The sequence below is a fragment of the Tympanuchus pallidicinctus genome, unplaced genomic scaffold (genome assembly GCF_026119805.1).
Source record: "Tympanuchus pallidicinctus isolate F22 unplaced genomic scaffold, pur_lepc_1.0 scaffold4, whole genome shotgun sequence".
NCBI lineage: Eukaryota > Metazoa > Chordata > Aves > Galliformes > Phasianidae > Tympanuchus > Tympanuchus pallidicinctus.
The window spans coordinates 22,167,342-22,185,639 of record NW_026294758.1 but is presented as its reverse complement, the minus strand read 5'-3'; the positions used below and the strand labels follow the sequence as shown (position 1 = coordinate 22,185,639).

The following is an 18,298-nucleotide window of genomic DNA, read 5'->3' as shown; positions in this document are numbered from 1 at the left end:
AGCTAAATCTTCGTGCTTTGTAGCAAATGCAGGATCTGTCCAAAAACACCAGCCTTTTTATGTCTGTGTACATTCTTGTACCACACTTTCCCCAGTATTAAGTAGGGATCCCAACTTCCATGTGTGCAGCCTGCATCTATGTATTTAAAATAATGTGTAAGGGCAGCAATTTGAGTAAGAGCGATCAGTCCTGTAATGTGTTTGTAACTGTAATTATATTTTTTCTTTGGAGTGTAGGAGAAAAGTGGAAAGGAAACAGTCACCACTAAAGCAACCTCAAAGGATGAAAGAAAACCCAAGGATCATAAAAAGGTAGAAATGCATTGCAGTATGGACAGTCAGGGTTAATATGCACTGTAATTGGGACAGATGAGCAGCTGCAATTTGGAATTGTATTACGTGCTCCTATTTTGGGGGGAATTTTGCAGCAATGTGCTAACATCTGCTCTGGAAATGTTCTTTACATTTTAAGTGAAAGGATTTTTGCTTATGGTGAAATTTCTGCACATTACTTTTGTATAGCAACAGAACAGTCTTACATTTTTCAGTGTAAAAGTGAAAGGTCTTTAAATCCAGAAAGATGTGGGTTTTTTAAGGTTCTGAATAGTGACTGAATCACTGTGATTTCTGATGACTATCTATCAGTGTATAAGTTTGGGTTTAGCTTAGTTCAGTTTCATACTGTCTTACTCATTTTGCCCCCTAGGCAAGGGGACAGTCCTCCAGCAGCAAATCTGAGAAGCAGAAAACAAGCTAAACGTTAACCTTTCTAGGTGAGATATTTTCTTCTCTTTTCTCTGAGCTACCATAAAGACTATTCCCACTATTCACACTAGTGTTGTCAAAGCTAAGTTTTATAACAGTTTTAATTAAAAGCAGACTGTGATTAGAGACAGAGGAACACGTGGAATAACTCTATACTTCAGAATTCTATGCAGAAAAGCCCTTACTATTTTTTCCATTTGTCCCTACAGCTAGTATAAAATTATTTCCTGTAGCTAAATTTCTTTAAACCCTTGTAGTTTTAAGCATTACAAAGCATACCATACTGATTCCTTAGTAAGACCTTTTCTGTGGAATTTACATAGACCAAGCAGTCTGGTTGTTTTTATAAGACAGTTAACTTATGTCATTATTTCTGCATCAGTCAGAAAAAAAATGAAACAAAGCAAACAAAACAAAACAAAACAAACTCAAAAAAAAACCCCACAGCTAAACCAAAAGGTTCAACAGGTTTCATCAGTTGATGAATGAACCTAAGTCCTGTGTGAAGACTTAGCAATGGACTTCAGAAAGGCAAAGATGTGCAAAGGTTCTGTATCTGCAGCAAGCTGATATACTTAGTGCAGTACTGCTTTTGAAAAAAAAAACCTCCTTTCTTGTGATATTTTGTCTTCCTGGGTTTATTTCTGTCACTAGATATGTTACAGCTGTTGATTTTCCATGCTAATGTTCTTCTCTTTAATTTATCTATTTTTTTTCCCCTCAGGATATTGGCACGTGATGTGAAGAGTCTTCTTTTTACTGGGGATAATTACTGCTGCAAAAGCTGGTGCAAAAAGCATGTAGCTATTTTAGGTGTTTTTTGTACTGTGGTATTTCCTGGACTTTTTTCATATTTTCCTTTTTTTCCAGTAGTAGATTAGTTTTTTTTTTTTCTAGCCTTTCATATTATTGTACTGATGTGCTTTAATTTTTTGTGTAATTTTCTTGAGTTCTCAGAGGAAAAGGATGCTTTATATTTGTAAGAAGTATATTTCAGAAATTAATAGCAATGCCAAAAAGAAAATGCAAACTTTTGCACATAATCTCCACATAGTGCCTGTAAATCTCAGAAGAATTTGCATGTGCTAGCAGTTTTAACATTGCAGTGAGTGTAATAAGTATTCTGGAATACAATGAGCTTTAGTTATCACCAGTGCATCTCAGCCTGGCTGCACAGTCTTTCCTGACTTTTTCTTGATGAGAAAACACAGATAAGCTGTGGAGGCGTAAGGAATGAGAAACTGGTGATAACTGTTTCATCAGGAATAACAAAACAGGTAGTTTTTGATGATGCCTTAGCTGCAGCTAACCATAGCAAAACCACTCCAGATAATATGGACTTTTTTTAAAATTGCAATTGCATCTGTGCTTTTTCATGATTTTGGGAGTCTTCTGGACTGAAAAAATAAAAATCACTGTGTACCACCACCACCATTATAATCACACAAGAGGAAAGAAAGGTGCATAAACCTTAGCAGAGATCAAAGAAAAATTAAAGTTGACAGCTGGGCTATTTTGATTGTTTGTTTTTCCTTTTTTGCTGTTTCTGTTCCTTGTTTCTGTTCCTCACACTCCAAGAGAGAATGCAGTAGAACAGAATTTAATGCAGCAAGGAACAACGTCCTTTTCACCAAGTCTTCAAGATAACAGGCAAGAGCAGGCACCCTCTAGGACATCTGCTGCAGGCAGAGCTTTTGGGACCTAGGCATACCAAGTTCTTCCATTTGTTTACCTCTGTCTTCATTACTTGCAAAACACCTTTTTGCACATCCTTACACATGTACTGCTTTGCTGTTAGCTTACAGAAGAAGGTCATACTAGGGGTCAGTATTTGCAATGATTCCATTACCTGATTCTAGTATGAAGTGTGGCAGACAGAGGTGGCCTTGAGGTGAAAGTTGGAGGATAATCAGAATTTTGACTGTACTCTGCAGTCTGTACTGAGAACCTGTGTCACACTAATAAAGTTTTAGAGAATGCACCATGATGTTTCTAACTTTTTTTATTTACTGCAGCTGTTACAGGAATAGTTGTTGGAAAATAAAAGCAAGAAATAATTTAAAAATACAGTGGCCTATTAAAACTGAAAATGTGTTTTAAAAAAACAAAATGCTTGTCAGAGGTGCTTCATGAAGCCCTCCGTAATCTGATTGTGAGCCAGCTACAGGTCCTTCTTCCTTGCCATTGGTTTTTCATGCTGTATAGCAGCTTAGTAGGGCCAAACTGGGCCTCAGGCCCAGAACAGCTCAGTTGAGTGCACATTAAGAGTTTCCAGAAACAAAATGAAGTGATTATTTTGCTGAAGAAGTCCAGTTAGAATCTGGGACATAATATATACAAATGATGAATGGTCATTCTCTAGAGACTGAAGAAACCCTTATTTTAACAAAGTATGTGGACCCTGCACTGCACATCCGTAGCTGTTGCAATTCATGACTGATTCCTGACATAAGAATTTCAGTAGAGTGCTCCTAGCACGATGAGCAAGCCTTATTCATGACACACACATCTGGGTGTCTAAAATGTTTATTGGTGTGTCACCTCACACAACTCTATGAATAAAGACTATCAGCGTACTTGGCGATTCTCCCTTTTCTCCCATAGAGAGAACTGCAACGTATCTGGATATATGCTTGCAAATTAATCAAACTGATGCTTCCCTGAGGTGGTTTTTGTTTGTTTGTTTGTTTGAGTTAATTAAAAAAGAATGGGGGCAGGTGGGTGTTACAGGGAGGGCAAGCAGTATTACTTAACTTTCCCTAGAGTTAAGAAATTAAAGAAGGTTCTTGGAGCTGAAAATAAAGCAGATAAAGCAGAAAATGGCAATATTAATTCCTTCTTACAATAGAAAAAAAAAAAAAATCCCAAAACAAAAAAAAGCATCCCACGTATGGACATGAAGTACTTTAACCAGAACTGTGTAATTTTTTTTTAATTATTATTACTGTAATCAACTTTTCAGCAATACCTGAAATACTGAGTCTCAGCTCCTTACAGTTGTTATGAATTGCTGCAAGTCATCCAGGCATCCCAGCCCAAAGTAAGCTACATTTTGGTGGAGCTCTATACCTGGCTGCTACATCAGCAGCAGTACACCTGTAAAGTACTGCAGTAGCTTAGTGAAGTTCCACTGGCGTTAGAAGCTAAGAACTGAACCTCGGCTGTTCATCAGAAAGTAAAACTTCATTTCATAAAAGTTCAAGTATTGAGCTGAAAAAATTCTCTAACTTTGGTACACATGGTGCACATCCTGTTCTGAATTGTTTCCCTCACTGAGTGATGAGGTACAAGATGCCTTATATATGAATGGATAGAGCAAGTGAAAGGAAACGGTATTTTATACAGGATTGAGACCAAGCTTTTGGCCTTTCTAAAGACTTTCTGAACTCTAATTGTAGGTTTCCACTTTTGGAGCAGGTTTTATTCCTAGTAGACTGGAAAGTGAACAAAGCACACTTCTTTGCTTAAAAGCTTATGATTAGTTCCAGCTTGTGCATTTATCCATAGATTTCAGTCTTTGTTTAGAGGTTTGTCTGTGTCAGCCAGAATTGAAATACAGACAGGTCAAAACAGCAGAGAAAATAAAAAGCTGTAGAATTACAGGCATGCTTGTCAGGAGCAAGAAATCAAGTGATCTTAGGCACCTATGACAATTAGTTTTTTTGGTTTTTTTTTTTTCTATTAGTATTTGAATTGAAGGGTTTTTTAGGTAAGCAGAGGTCATTCACTACTATGTATTAAAAAATATATAATAAAAATAAAAACACTTCCAAGATTTCAACTCATATTCTCTTACCTATGCCTCTTTCATAATATTCATCAACTATCTGGGCAATTACCTTATAATCCTTATCATCATCTTAGAGCTAACAAATAAAGCTCATTACAAATGAGTGTCTGTCCTTTTAACCACCAATGAGTATTTATAGCAGTAGTTGCATTTCAGTTAGTTGTCCAAGGGATCACTAAAAGCAAAATTTCCAGCTAAAACAAACTGTTTAATCATCTTAAACTCAGATTCACACAGGTTCACACACACAAAATACGCATGCTCCTTTCCTTGACGTAACTTAAAATACAAAAATATTTTCAGTCAGCAGCAGAAGGCTGAGAGCTTCCTCCAGAAGAAGTAATGCCTCAGGCTTAGCTTTTCCTCCAGCCCTGTATTTTCAGTGCCTTTCAATTATTTCTAACAAATACAAACAAGCCATCCTAATTTATGGCTGGTTCTTTTGCAGCCATGTTTTGATTTCCTCAAAATATCTGTCCATCCAATCTATGTTGTCCTCAATAGTTTCAATGGCTTGCTGGATACAACGAAGCTGTGCACTTTTTTCCTCCAGAGAACTGAAGAATTCTTTTACCTGTTAGTTAAAAAAAAAAAAAGTGAAAGAGTTGCAGATGAATGAAGAGGCAGCAGCATCTCCTACTTTCATAGCAAGAAATTTGTGACAACCATCTGACACAAAGACTTATCTTAGAAGTTTCATAACTGCTTTATTCCAAGAACTGATGGAGATTACATTTAAAATTAATTATTTTAAAAAATCCAGTTGAAATAATGCAATGCTGTATGGGAGGAATCTGTCCTTTGCTCATTCAACAAACCCTTATGGTCATTGAAGCTGTGGCACCTGCACCAAGGACAGCTATGTGTCAGCACAGATTTTCACCACAGAGAACGTTAAGTGTTGATGATAAAATATTCAAAGAAGATTTTTCTACATGGAGAGGTCCATGCCTCCTTCAATTTTCTACCAGGAAAAAAAAAAAACCCACAAAATCTAACCCCTGCAGATCCTCAAGGGAGATGCAGCCACACGTCTGAGCAGGGCACAGAAACATCCCCGCAGTCTGTGGCAGTGGCCAACACACTGCAGGCACATTCACTGAGTTCATTTGGATCTAAGAGGGCTGAGAACCAAGTACAAAACAATGTGCTTCTCCTTGTTTTCTTTCATTTTGGATTTATTCTGGTCATACTACTTCTGCCTGTATTGTGCTCTGAATCAGGAAATCTTAAACTGGCAGCAGCAGAGACAGCTTCTGAAAAGGAAGTACCAGGGGTTCAATTTTGAGGTCCCTGTGGGAATATGAATCTGCGCACTGACCAGTCTTGATTTTTTTTTTTCTTTGACACTGACAAAGATGGTGGAATAAGTGAACAAAATGATTATCATTCATGACATATTTGCCCATCACTCTGCTCAGTGAAAAACCTCCTTTTTTTTTCCTTCAGTACTTCTCAGAGGGATGCTGTAAGCTCTTGAGCATACACATTTATACTCTACATCCAATTCCTCTGCCTAAACAAAACCCATCCTTCTCCTTGCCACCAGCTTAATGCTCTGCCTTAAGCAATCCAGCTGTATTGCTGGAATCATCTCCAAGGAAAATACTGGATATTACTTTGATTACTTTTTATTACTTTGGGAGCTATTGGGAATAGTTGAACGGTTGGACCGGATGATCTTTTAGGTCTTTTCCAACCTTGGTGATTCTATGATTCTATGACAATTCATAACTAGTCATGCTTTTAAGATGTTAAAACTTAATCCAAACATTTATTCCAGTGACCTGCTTACCTGTGCAAGTTGTGGCCTTGTTGAGTACAGATTTGTCACTCCAGTGACAATGTGTGCTATGGATGATGAACCGAGTTCAAATCTAGCAAAAAGAATAACCTACACTCAGAAAGTGTGTTATTAGTTTGTAGGAAATAGTGTTTTAATATATGCTTGGGTGCAGACAGGAGTGAAACAACTTCTGTTCCTTACTTTTCAATGAGTTTCTCCCAGTTTTCCCTTAAGAAGGTCCAAGCAAGATGATAGCCAGATGGATTTCTGGCAACAGACACAATAATGTATGGGAAATCCTGAGTTTTTATGATGTCACCACGCAGACCTTCCTCCATTAGCCTAAGAATTAGTAACAGAAATTGAAGTTGTTCAGACCAGTAGATAATAATGACAAATGATTACTCCCCTTAATATTTTCTATGTTGTAAAAAGTTCAAATTCCTAAAGGTCCTGACACATAATTTCGTTGTGGTGACTTTGAACTTTTTATGGTGTATATCCACCTTCTCCATTAATATTACTTTCACAAGTACAGTTACTTGACAGACCAGCATCAAGCTTTAGTGTTTGAACACCTGAAAACTTCAGTAGTGCTCAGCTCTCAAAAGCAGGGAAAAATCAGGTTTTTGTAAGAAACATACAGCATATCTAGCTACAACCAAAGTAATTATGAAGGTAAAAAAGTGTCTTTCAAGCAAAGGAAAGGTATCAGAACAGCTCTGCATTTTAACCCAATTCGCTACTGCAGATTTACTACTGGCACTAAAACCACGAAAGGAAGTGCTGCAGCCTCTTACTGTATCAACTCCATAAAACATATCAGAAATCCTGAAATTAACAGCTGTGAAACAAGATGGAGCAACTCCAGTTCCTGTTTCAGAACTGGTGTATCTTCCCTCTAACGCACTTTTTTTGTGTAACACACCACTCACCACTGAAGTTTGTCCTTATTCCTGGTGAGGCTGAGAGCTGATGCAATTTTATCTTTGTCTACACTGAAGGAGTGGTGCTGGTATTTACTAAGGAGGAAATCCCAACCTTCAGATGTCTGTGCTCCAACGGCATATACTGCTGTCTTCACATCTGCTGGCAGCCTACAGAAAATTGAAGATCAAGTTACATTCCATGTCACATCTAGGAATGTATGTAGGAATACAGCCGTGTCATGCTTCAGCTGGTGCAACAATTTGTTAAGAAATATTGGTCCTCCATAGGTATTAGAAAGCAATGCCTGTTGCTGAAAAACACAGGCTGTATGATGGTGCTGTTACTGCCCTGGAAGTGATTTCCTGAATTGCTGGACTCATTCCTTTTATTTTGTTTTTCTTCCTTATTTTGAATATTCTTTTCCTAGCTGTTTTGTATTTAGTCAGATACCAATGTGGTCATTTTTGGCCTGCCCAGAACAATCTCTCAGAGATGTTTTCGAGGGTGTTTTAGAGAGTTCTTATGGCATGATGAAAAATATGAATTAGGCCAAGTTCATGAACAGAAGCTACCTACTCTTACACATGTAAAAGAGGGAATACATTCACACATAATTTTCACTTTTCGGAACATTTCTAACAAAAAAAGTTGTGAAGTACCACATGACGTCTGTGATGGTTTGGGTATAAGATATTCAACAAAGTGTCGAAGAAGTGGAAGCTAAAACTTGAAAAATGAAACTAAACTCAGCTTCGGACTGCAGAAAAGATTGCAGTAGAACTCATAAATTAACGCTGCTATAATTAAACAGAAATCAAAAAGACAGCCCTAGAAAAGGGAATAGTATTTACAAAACAGACCTTAAGGCTCCATGGGATTTCTGCCATTTTGAAAAATACTCTTCTGCTTTGTCCACACAGGGCTGGTACCTGCGCACACATGCAAACACCAGCAGGGACTGCCGAAGCATTCTCTCAGACACTGAGCCTTCATCACTCCAAAGCTGCTTGTCAATTAGGTCCTTAAATAGATTGACTATATAGTCCTAAAATAAGGCAATAACAAATATTTATGCAAAGCACGCTTTGCAAGGTGCAAGCAGAGTTACCAAGTTGTAGACACTTAACATATTACCTTTAGCTGTTTTTCTGTGCCATCCATCTCTCTCCGCTCCATGAGCTTGTATATAGGAACCAGCTCATTCATACCTTGGAGTATGGGCATGATCTGTGTTTCCCGTTTCATGTATAAAGTTAAATCAAAAGCTTTAGAAATCGACAGTTTTTTTATTCTAAGGAGAAGAAAGGAGACGATAAAACAATTTACAATTAAGCTCATAAGACAAGCTTAAAAGCAGAATCCCTCTCCTAGTCCATTACCTTACATTTGTACACTTGCACTACATCTGCATTGAAAATGAAATGTTTTTGCCCCCCTTTAAAATCTATTCATTTTCTCCTCTGTGAAACTTCATGCTGAGAATGTAACTTCTGATTCTCTTCTGGTCTAAAAAAACTCCATTTGAATTAGAGAATAAGAGGTCTGTGCCCTACTTAATTGCCTTCTTGCTCCTCAGCTGGACCAGGGAAATTGTAATTTAATTTCCATGCTTTCCTTTCTTAGACTTGAGAAAGGACAGCTACCTGTGGTGCAGGAGATACAGAGATTTGACAGTCCTAGTGAACATCAGTACTTCCATATAAATGTTCTCTCCAGCACTAGCTCACTTGCAAAAACTTCACTGAGAGATTTAAAAGGTTGTGTGAAGATGTGCTGACAGCACCTCGTGTCCTCAAAGAACACTTTAATCCAGGTTTTGAATATTCAACCTACCTTCCTCAGAAGCTAAAATTGTAGCAGAGATCGGTAGGACTATGAGCAAAACATTGAAAGAAAACAGAGGTTTGATAAAAACAGATACGTTCCATTTTGATTGCAGACCTTAGCACAATGTTAGCAATGGACAAAATACATTCTACTACTGCAGTCTCTGCCAGATCCATGACTGAATACATTTTCACCTCACCAAATGTGTGCCATGTTTGCATTCTCAATGTCTTCAGTGCTTAAGAGGGTAATAGTTAAAGGCAACCTAAGAAGACCTGGTATGATATCATAGTAGAAAGAGTTACGGTGTCTTAAAAAAAAAACCCTCAGCTTGCAGAGAGCTCAAGGGCTCCATTTCAAGGAGTTTTAAGTCTCATAATTTTGTCTGACAGACCTCACTACGACAATAAACAGGCCATTGTTAGGGATGGCACACATGTATATGTGCTGCTTCCCTGTGAAAAATGAACTCTGAAGTAACAACACAGCAAATACTGTATTTCACAGAGAACTCAGTTGCAAACCTGCCTTCTCAAAAACAAGACTCAAACAGTAAGCTACATGCTGTTGCAAACACATGAGGGACTGTTTGGAGCATGAGAATTACTATGTCCTCTGGTCTGTATTTTGTCGCGGACAGAACATCTTACCTCACAAGCTGGAATATATTGTTAATAAGACTTGCTCTGTCATTGCTGCTAATTATCGTATGATTTTGTCTTAAAAGGTTGATCAGACGATCCCATCCGTCATCTTCATAGTGCACAATGTAATAACCATTCATGTCCACATTGAATTTAAGCCATTCAACTTCTTCTGGAAGGATAATGACATCTGCAAACATAAATATAACTCCTTTGTGTTAGTTATTCAAATACAGTCTAGGTTTAGACCCACAATTTGTTTCATTTCAGAGATTTAAACAGAATTCCAACATGGCTGAATACAGTAAGAGACTATTATAGTGATGTTATTCAGATAACAAAAAAAAAGCTTATTTTGTTGTCAATTCTGAAAAAAAACCAAACCAAAACGAACAAACAAAACAAACAAAACAAAAAAACAACAGCAAAGCTAAAAAGCTTTTGAACTTTGAACAAGTTAATTAAATTAGTCAAAGAAATTACCTGTTTTGGTTCTCATCAAAAATCTTTGAACAGTGTGAGATTTGCTGGTAATGTAGGTTAGTGGAATGTGCCACAAGTACCTATTGCAAAACAGAAGTGCTTTGTTTAATGAAAAAGCTTTGTAAAACCTTCTCCAACTTAGCTCAGCCTAACAGCTGAGCAGTATCTTCTACCTGCCAGATGACAGCCACGAGCTGCACTCACTTCTGTTCATTTCAGTACAGACCCACATGCATCTAGCTAATTTTAATTCTGTTTGCTTGGAAGATTAACAGTGAAGCTGCAACAGTAAGAACTTCCAAGCCTAGTTCCAGTAGCACGTTTGCAGTGCAGGTTTACTCAGCTCACCAAGGTGCCCAGCCCCTGCAGCTCTGAAGCTACTCCAACCAGGTACTCAGTCTCACCAACTGTACCTACTGCAGCAGTGGTGCTGGTACTGAGCTGCACAAAGACACTCAACTAGTTTGCTCAGGCAGCATTCCTTAAGAAACAAGAGTAAAAGCTCTTACTGTTTATCTGTGTTTGCGACAGGTGAGTACTGTAGTCTGTGCCCTGAGATTTACCCATTTTCTTTACCCATTTTCTGTGGGTGAGAGAGAATGTACTCCTATCTTGTAGTGCTCCTGCTGCAGATGGACATTCTTTCCTCTCACGGTGACAGTTACCAGGGGAAAACCTTTTTGCAGTGTCCAAGTGTCCATCATTGCCTTCACATCTAGAGTCTCTTTGGTCCAGTGCTGCTGAGTGAGAGAAAAAGACAGGTAGGAAGAGGAGGAAGACAGATGGAGTACAATGACAATGAAATAGACTTAAGTAGGAAAGCACTGAATAAAAGCTGCTGCGAATGTGTAAGCTCTGCATAGAAAAGTTTAGGATGGAACATGGGATATCAATACATCTCTGGCTGATCTTCCTTTGGACACTTTTACATAATTACCAACTAGTAGTGCAGTTTTCCAGTCAGCACTGGGCACAGAAGTAGGATTTATGTCCAGGTACCAATCCTACAGCACAGGATAGTAACATGAGGACATGTGAGTGTTACATGTCAAACTTCCAAATACTACTGAGTAAAATACTAGATGCTTACTGCATTTGAAGATGACTGTTGATTTCTTCTGCAAAAGCCATCACCCTGTAGTTCACTTTTTTCAGTATCTACTGTGGGACAAATCTGTAAAAGAGTTTCAGTCACCCATTGATGTAATAGCTTTAAGTGGTGTTTGCAGTTTTCTTTAGTGTATAAGAGAAAGAAATTACTGGTGAAAAGCTATGAAATTTGATTAAAAAAAAAAAAAAAAAAAAAAGAGAATAAAAGAAATACTTGCATTTGTCAAACTGTCCCACAAATCTTCATTCTTAGTATTCTGGTAACTGTATTTCTGTAGGTACTGCACAATTCCAGCCTTAAACACATCTGCAGTCAGGAAGTCCCTCAACATATTTAATATACATGATCCCTGATAAAAAAATGAGTGACAAACTGTTTATAGCACCACTCCTTAGACAGCAAAATGCTTGTTTTCGTAATATTTCAGCATGCTACTCATCCAAATAGCACTATGGCTTTACTTGTCTCTGATCAAAAAACAACTGAGCTTTATATACGTGTAAGTCATAATTCTTAAAAATATAGTGGCTTGAGTAAATTGTTATTATTTTTTTAATTGCTATATAGAACGGGCACCATATAATCCTACATTGAAAAATGCTGCTTGACTTAAGCATCTGAAATAACGGTTTAATGGTTTAAATTGATACAGAACAGAGAAGAGGGAGTAAAACCTTCTCTTTTTAGACAGAAAAGGAAAAGCACCATCTGAACTTCATTCATGTGCTTTGGACAAGGAATTAGGCAAGTTCATAAAAATGTGTACTGATGCCTTGGCTCAGGGATGCCCAGTACAAAGGACTGGGATCAGTACATTACAGCCGTAGTGTACCTTCAGTACAATTGAAAATAGAAGCAGTTAGTTACTTATTTTACCTTCTCATATGAAACTTCATCAAACATTTCTAAAATTTGAGCTAGATCCTCCACAGGAGTAGACACAGGATGGGATGAATTTAACGCATCCACTTCCATGGCATCAAAGCATCTTCTTAAGAAATAATCTTCCTAATGGGAGGCAGAACTGATTATTGGTACTACATTTTGCTCAGTGACTACTGAGTTCCCGTTGGTTCACATTACAATCCATGCCTCATCATCTTTACATCACACAAGGAAAGCAACGTACATCTTTCTTTTTATTGCAGAGCATTAGAAAAAAACACTGACATTAACATAAGAGATGCAAATTTCTTCCACCACTCTGAACAAACTTAGACCAGTTAGTGAGAGCTGAAAATAACTCCACAAAAGCACACTCCAACATCTTTTCGATGACAAAAAGAACGGTCAGTAACCATTAAACAAAGAAAAAAGAAAACACAAGAAGAACAACAAAACAAACAAAAAAAAATGCAATGGTGAATTTCTTCATCATCATTCCACCGTAATTTTATAGCAAAATCCCGCACAGATCTTCCCAGTGCATCTCACTTTGGTGGGGCTATGCAAAATTGCAGAATTACTTATGTTACTTACACTACTTATTACTTAGGATTTAAGTCTGACTGTATGTGGCTAAGAGAAAGATAAAATCACTTCTTTACACTTTTGAAAATATAAATAACTTAAAAAAAAAAAAAAAGAGTGCACTTTCATTACAATCATTAACTTTCATCATCAGTTTCTGAAAATAATTACACGCTATTCAATCAACATTCCCACCCTTCAGAGTTAAAATCAGACAATTCCTTCAAAATGAAATTCAGAAGTGTTTCACAGCACAAAACTGCATGGTCTTTACCATACAAATTAGTGGTCTTAGAAGGCAGATCTAAAATAAAAATGCAGGAAATACCACTTACAACTCTCAGTTCTGGATGGGTAACGTTTACTGACAGGAGCTCCATAAACTTTGCAAACCCTTCATTTAACCACAGGTCATTCCACCACTCCATGGTAACTAGGTTGCCAAACCACTGAAACAACAAAAACACCAAACTCCTGAAATTAAGTACCCAGCTTGTCACAAAAGCTACTGCTGACCTGCATGAAACTGAATTTATATTATTTTAGGGATCCTTGAAGGTCCTTAAAAACTGACTTTTTAAGGATCTTTTTAGTAATATAACTAGCTTTGGGCTCTTTCATTTGTTGTTTTTATGGTAAAATTCTGAAGCACTGGTTTCCACTTCCATTCCTTGAAACCTTGTAAATTAAACAGGTTTGTTAGGGGAGCCACATATAAATATTTTCCAAACCTTTATGTGTCTATATCCAGGCCCCACAGCTAATTAAGATGGTTGACAGTGGCGCAAAGGCCCCACTGAACTACCAAACTTACCAGAATAAATACATGTACAGCCTTCCATGTCTGTGCAGCCTGACTAGACTCCTTTACTGGAAATAGTCCTCACTGCTCAGAGGAGAACACCCTCAGGCTGGAGCAGCTATTTTCAGTTTGTAGTCCCAACATCCCCTCATCCACACAGAATCCACCAACCTTGACCACTTTGTGGGCCCATTCTGATATTTTATTGTTATTCCTAAATCTCACCTGGTGAGCCAGCTCATGGGCTATTATCATAGTAATCCAAAGCCTAGAGGATGCTGAGGACTTTTCAGGATCATACAGCAACGCAGATTCCCGGTATGTGGTCAACCCCCAGTTTTCCATAGCACCAGACTGAAAATCAGGAATAGCTGCTAAATCTAGAAAACAAAACAAAACATTAATATACTGCTGGGATTATTTTACCCAGAAAGAACCCAGCTACCTGTTCATCCCACTTCACCACAGCACCCACTCAGGCACACATTCACATATATCACACATACTTTTAAGGGGTTCCTCAAATGCAATAGCGAAAACATACTTCAAAGAAGTTCTATACAGAATACAAGGATTTTCAGTTCACAATGCAGCTTTTAAAACTACTCTTAAGCAAGATGACGAAGAAAGCACAAAAGCATAAAAGCTTGTGAGCCAGTCAGCCCAGTCTTACATGAATTACTAATTCTAGACTATTTTTCTCTCTGTTCTTAAAAATATTATCATGATCAAATAGATTATTTGACGCTTACCTTGTTTTGGTAAGGGGTAGGGAATGCTGAAGTAGTCCTCATAAAAGTCTAGAAGCTTTACTGCTGCATCCAATGCATAATGAGCCTGGTTGATCTTTTCTGGTACTGTGTATACGGAAATCTACAGCACACAAGCAAGCAGGATTTTGATACCACTGTCAAAACCTTGTCATTTGTTCTTTAACACTGCTATTAGAATGACCATAAAAAGTGACTCTAGAGCACAGAGTGCTCATAGAGCACCGCTCTTATGCAACAGTGCTTTTTAACAATCCAGAAAAAATATGATAAAAACTAAAAATACAAATTCTAACTTACTTCTGCAGCCAGTACACTCCTACAAAGACTTCTACAATTTCCACCCCTATCATGCTGGAGTTGTTCAAGCTACACAGATATATTTTTCTCTTGATTTTCTAAGAAAACAATATTTCATTTCCTTTTTCTCTTACATGTGACAATGTTACACACAGTGTACACGTATAAAAAGCAAGAATATTACTAAAAGGTTTTAACCCAATAATACTTGCAAACTAATCATCCAATCATCTAATTACAAACCCTTCTTCATTCTGTCTTTTAATTCATGAAAAACTTCAGGACATTTAAATGCAATGATTTAACTGAAAAGTAAACTGTATGTTTCCATACAGATCTTCTTACAAAGCTCTTAGAAACTGAGAAATATCTACCTTAACTCCACGATTGGTTACTTTGCTGATGGACTTAAAATCCGAAACGATAAAGGCCACAAGGTAAGTGCTCATCTTGACACTGGTATCAAAATGGTCCTCAACAAGCCATGAAGCTATATTCACGGACTTCACCTGAAAAAAAAAAAAGCACAGCACATCATTCATTGCTAGTATGCATGAGGACTCTCAGATCATAAATTGCTGTGGTTTTTTTTTTCAGTTTTATTGAGACCACTTTGAAGATACATTGGAAAGAATCAATTCCCATGGCTATCCTCCCCACACAAAGAAAGCATAACATACAAGTAATTTCACTCATAAGAAGTGAAACTTACAAGTTATTTCAACATTGCTAAAACTAGATAAAGAAAAATACTGGTTGCTGCTTCAATTTTCTTCAGTGTGTGGCAGCACATCAATCAAATTAAATTGTCTAAATCTAAACACATATTATTCATGAGAGAAATAAACTTCAAACAATGATCAGCTGTCTCAGTATCTAATTGACAACAAGATGGGTCACCTGTTGGAGTTATCCATTTTTCCTTTTGGTTACATACAAGCCTAGCTAAATAACTTAGACTCACCAAATAATGAAAAAAAAAAAAAAAAAAAAAAAAAATCACCATTCTATCCATTTCTCTATGCAAGAATTGCTTTTTTAAAACCAATTTTCAAAATATTTCCTTTTTAGAGAGCTACTTTGTGTGTATGGGGAGGTATTATTCCTTCCTCACAAACCAGGAACTGGTAATACAGAAGAACTTACAAAGAATCTCTCTTGCAGAAATTAAGATCAGATGTGTAAAATGTAACTTACCCTATTTTATGCAGACATATTTGTAACTGCAAGCAACATTTGGAGTCATTACAGGGTACTGCATTTTCACTGAGATATTTCTGAAGGCCAAACTATCTCTTTTTTACATGAAAGGTCTTTTTAGCAGGTAATTAAGGTAATACACAGGGATCGTGTCATGTTGCATTCAGACATATTTTGTTATTAATCTTCAAAATCTATGACAATGATGGAAAGCATTTGGTGAATAAAATACAGGTTATGAAAGCCACATCATGTTGAATATTCTCAAACCACTGCTAAGAAGTAGGAACCCACTGGATGCATGATTTTCTGCATTCCTTTTTAATCTTGTGTCAAAACTACTAGCAATAGCCCACTGTCATAAAAGAAAGGAGGTAATCTTTAGGCCAAGCATTCTCATGCTTGGAAGTTCTCATTTTACTTTCTTGTTTGAATGGCCACCAAGAATTGCACAACGTTAAATGTATCTACCTACCAGTGGCATATTGGACAATGCAAGGTGATTTGGTTCCCTCCTAATCTTAACTGAAAACCTGGCTTTGAAGGCTGGTTCATCGAAACACGGGAAGGCCATTCTTGCAGATGTTGGCTCAAAATGAGTTGATGCAAGCACTCTAAGTAAAAAAAAAGAAAGGAGCTGTAGTCCACACATCTTCACATCCACAGGGTTTATCACCTGTCTAAAAACTGAGTAATTTCATATTAAGGAAACAACTATATGTACTATTACGATATTTTGCACTTTAAATCAAGAATTGCTGTTTCTGAAGCTGTAAAGGGGAACTGAGGTGAGCAGATGAAGTTTATTAAAAACCACCTTGGAAAGGACTGCAGAATAAGAGAAAAATTGCTATGAGCCCAACAAGTTGTCAGCCTTTTCCTCTCGCCATGCCCAAGGGGAATCAATGCATACGTTGGTGGATCAAGGTCTGCTAAAGCCACAGTCAAAACCTTATAGATTAGGAGTAAATTCTTTACTCAGAGGGCAGTGAGGCCATGGCACAGCTGTGGGGCACCAGAGAAACTGTGGTGCCCCATCCCTGCAGGTGCTCAAGGCCAGGTTGGATGGGGCCCTGAGCAGCTGAGCTGGTGGGGGGCAGCCCTGCCTATGGCACACGCTGGGGCTGGGTGGGCTTTCAGGGCTCTTCTGACCCAAACCTTTCTATTGTTATACAACTGTATGAACCCCATCGCTATCTGAAAAAAAGGCAGTCCCTTCCCACTGCACAATTTTGTTAGATTTTATTTCTCAATTGCAATAGAAATCTCAAGAATGGTTTCCGGAAAGAAAAAAAAAAAAAATCCTAAAGCAGGCAATAACAAATTCTAAAGCCAGAGAAAAATCAAAGAAAACATATTTAGTGCTTTAAAAAGAAAAACAACAACAACAATAACAAAAACAACCAGCAAATACCTGAGTTCTCCTTCCTGAGTTCTGTAGGTGCTTTTATAGAAGCCGTGGAAGGAGTCGGAGAGGTTCGCTGAGTACTGGATGCGGAGGGTGTAGTTGTGCCCGGCGCACAGCGGCTCGGTGGCCAGCAGCGCCAGCTGCTCGCGGGGCGGATGCCGCAGCAGCCTCACGTCACGCACCGTGCAGGTGCTCCCGGCCCACGCCTCGATGGCAGCCCTGGTGACGCGCAGGCGTTTGCCGTGCAGGACGACCGCCTTCGTCGGCTGCGCGACCGCGACGTCGATGTCCACGGTGCCGGTGAAAGTGAGCGTGGTGAGGTTGGGATGGATGAGGAGGTGGTAGTGCAGCGGGACGACGCTCCTGGGCAGCCTCACCTCGTCCCAGGGAAACTGCGCGCCGCCGCCCTGGGCATCGCCGGCACACCACGCCACGCTCGCCAGCCCCAGCACCACCACCTCCCAGCGCGGCGCTGCCATGGCGGACCGGCTGCCGGTGGCGACCACCCGCACGAGGAAAGAAAGCTCCAAATCGCCGCCGTTCGGACGCGTGCAGCTCCGAGGCGGTACCTGCGGCCTGCGGGCCCCGCGCGGCGCTACCTTCGCTTTCGCTTTCGCTTCCTGGCGGTGCGCCCATCGCGCCGCGGGGGGCGGGGGGAGCGCGGCGCGGCCGGGCCGTGTCAGCTCGGCGGTGCCGTCCCCCGGCGGCGGCACGGCTGGTAGGGCTCCGGCTGCTGGAGCCTGATACGCCTTGCTTTGCTGTCCAGTAGCTCCGTGATTAAAACGAGGCGTTTGCTGCCAAAGAGTGCTGCTGTAAGTTGAGCGAGCGCTGTCATGTATTTCAGCTGCTGCCGCGGAGCAGAATCGCTCCAAAAATCACGGAACGGCTGAGGTTGGCAGGACTGCTGGGTCAAGCTGTTCTAAGCTCAGCTCCGGCAGGGACACCCGGGGCAGGGTGCCCGGCACCACGCGGCACCAAGCGGCTTCTGAACAGCTCTGAGGAAATCTCTGAG

General features: G+C 39.2%; 2 protein-coding genes across 14 annotated transcripts in view; one reads left to right on the top strand and one right to left on the bottom strand.

Moving 5' to 3' along the window:
- Positions 1-2,746, top strand: part of CAST (calpastatin) — a 59,821-nt gene extending 57,075 nt beyond the window's left edge. For 11 of the 12 annotated variants that reach the window (XM_052701524.1, XM_052701516.1, XM_052701518.1 and 8 more), the window contains 3 exons: positions 233-312; positions 707-773; positions 1,490-2,746. In XM_052701524.1, the coding sequence (XP_052557484.1) occupies positions 233-312; positions 707-764 (138 nt within the window). In that variant the 3' untranslated portion in view covers positions 765-773; positions 1,490-2,746. The remainder of the gene's footprint in view (positions 1-232; positions 313-706; positions 774-1,489) is intronic. The other variant, XM_052701521.1, reaches the window with a different exon arrangement.
- Positions 2,747-3,434: 688 nt separating this feature from the next.
- ERAP1 (endoplasmic reticulum aminopeptidase 1) lies at positions 3,435-17,893 on the bottom strand. 2 transcript variants are annotated; one of them, XM_052701512.1, is made up of 18 exons: positions 17,293-17,893; positions 16,354-16,492; positions 15,053-15,187; positions 14,361-14,481; positions 13,834-13,988; positions 13,142-13,255; positions 12,213-12,344; positions 11,554-11,685; positions 11,316-11,399; positions 10,802-10,965; positions 10,226-10,305; positions 9,749-9,932; positions 8,406-8,562; positions 8,132-8,316; positions 7,277-7,438; positions 6,543-6,683; positions 6,351-6,432; positions 3,435-5,129 (listed from the first exon to the last, which is right to left on the bottom strand). In XM_052701512.1, exons 1-18 carry the CDS (start codon positions 17,763-17,765, stop codon positions 4,983-4,985), a joined length of 2,787 nt encoding a protein of 928 aa, XP_052557472.1. In that variant the 5' UTR covers positions 17,766-17,893; the 3' UTR covers positions 3,435-4,982. The 2 variants fall into 2 exon arrangements, with proteins under 2 accessions (XP_052557472.1, XP_052557473.1); XM_052701513.1 differs by having other exon boundaries at positions 10,802-10,962.
- Positions 17,894-18,298: the final 405 nt, after the last annotated feature.

What these genes read in the sequence shown, in the direction of transcription:
- ERAP1 (XM_052701512.1), bottom strand. Translation starts at nt 17,765, where the DNA reads ATGGCAGCGCCGCGCTGGGAGGTGGTGGTGCTGGGGCTGGCGAGCGTG. An exon ending in AACAGTCATCTTCAAATGCA is followed by an intron (nt 10,966 to 11,315) that starts GTAAGCATCTAG and finishes TCTCTCACTCAG; the next exon opens with CAGCACTGGACCAAAGAGAC. An exon ending in TTTGATGAGAACCAAAACAG is followed by an intron (nt 9,933 to 10,225) that starts GTAATTTCTTTG and finishes TTATGTTTGCAG; the next exon opens with ATGTCATTATCCTTCCAGAA.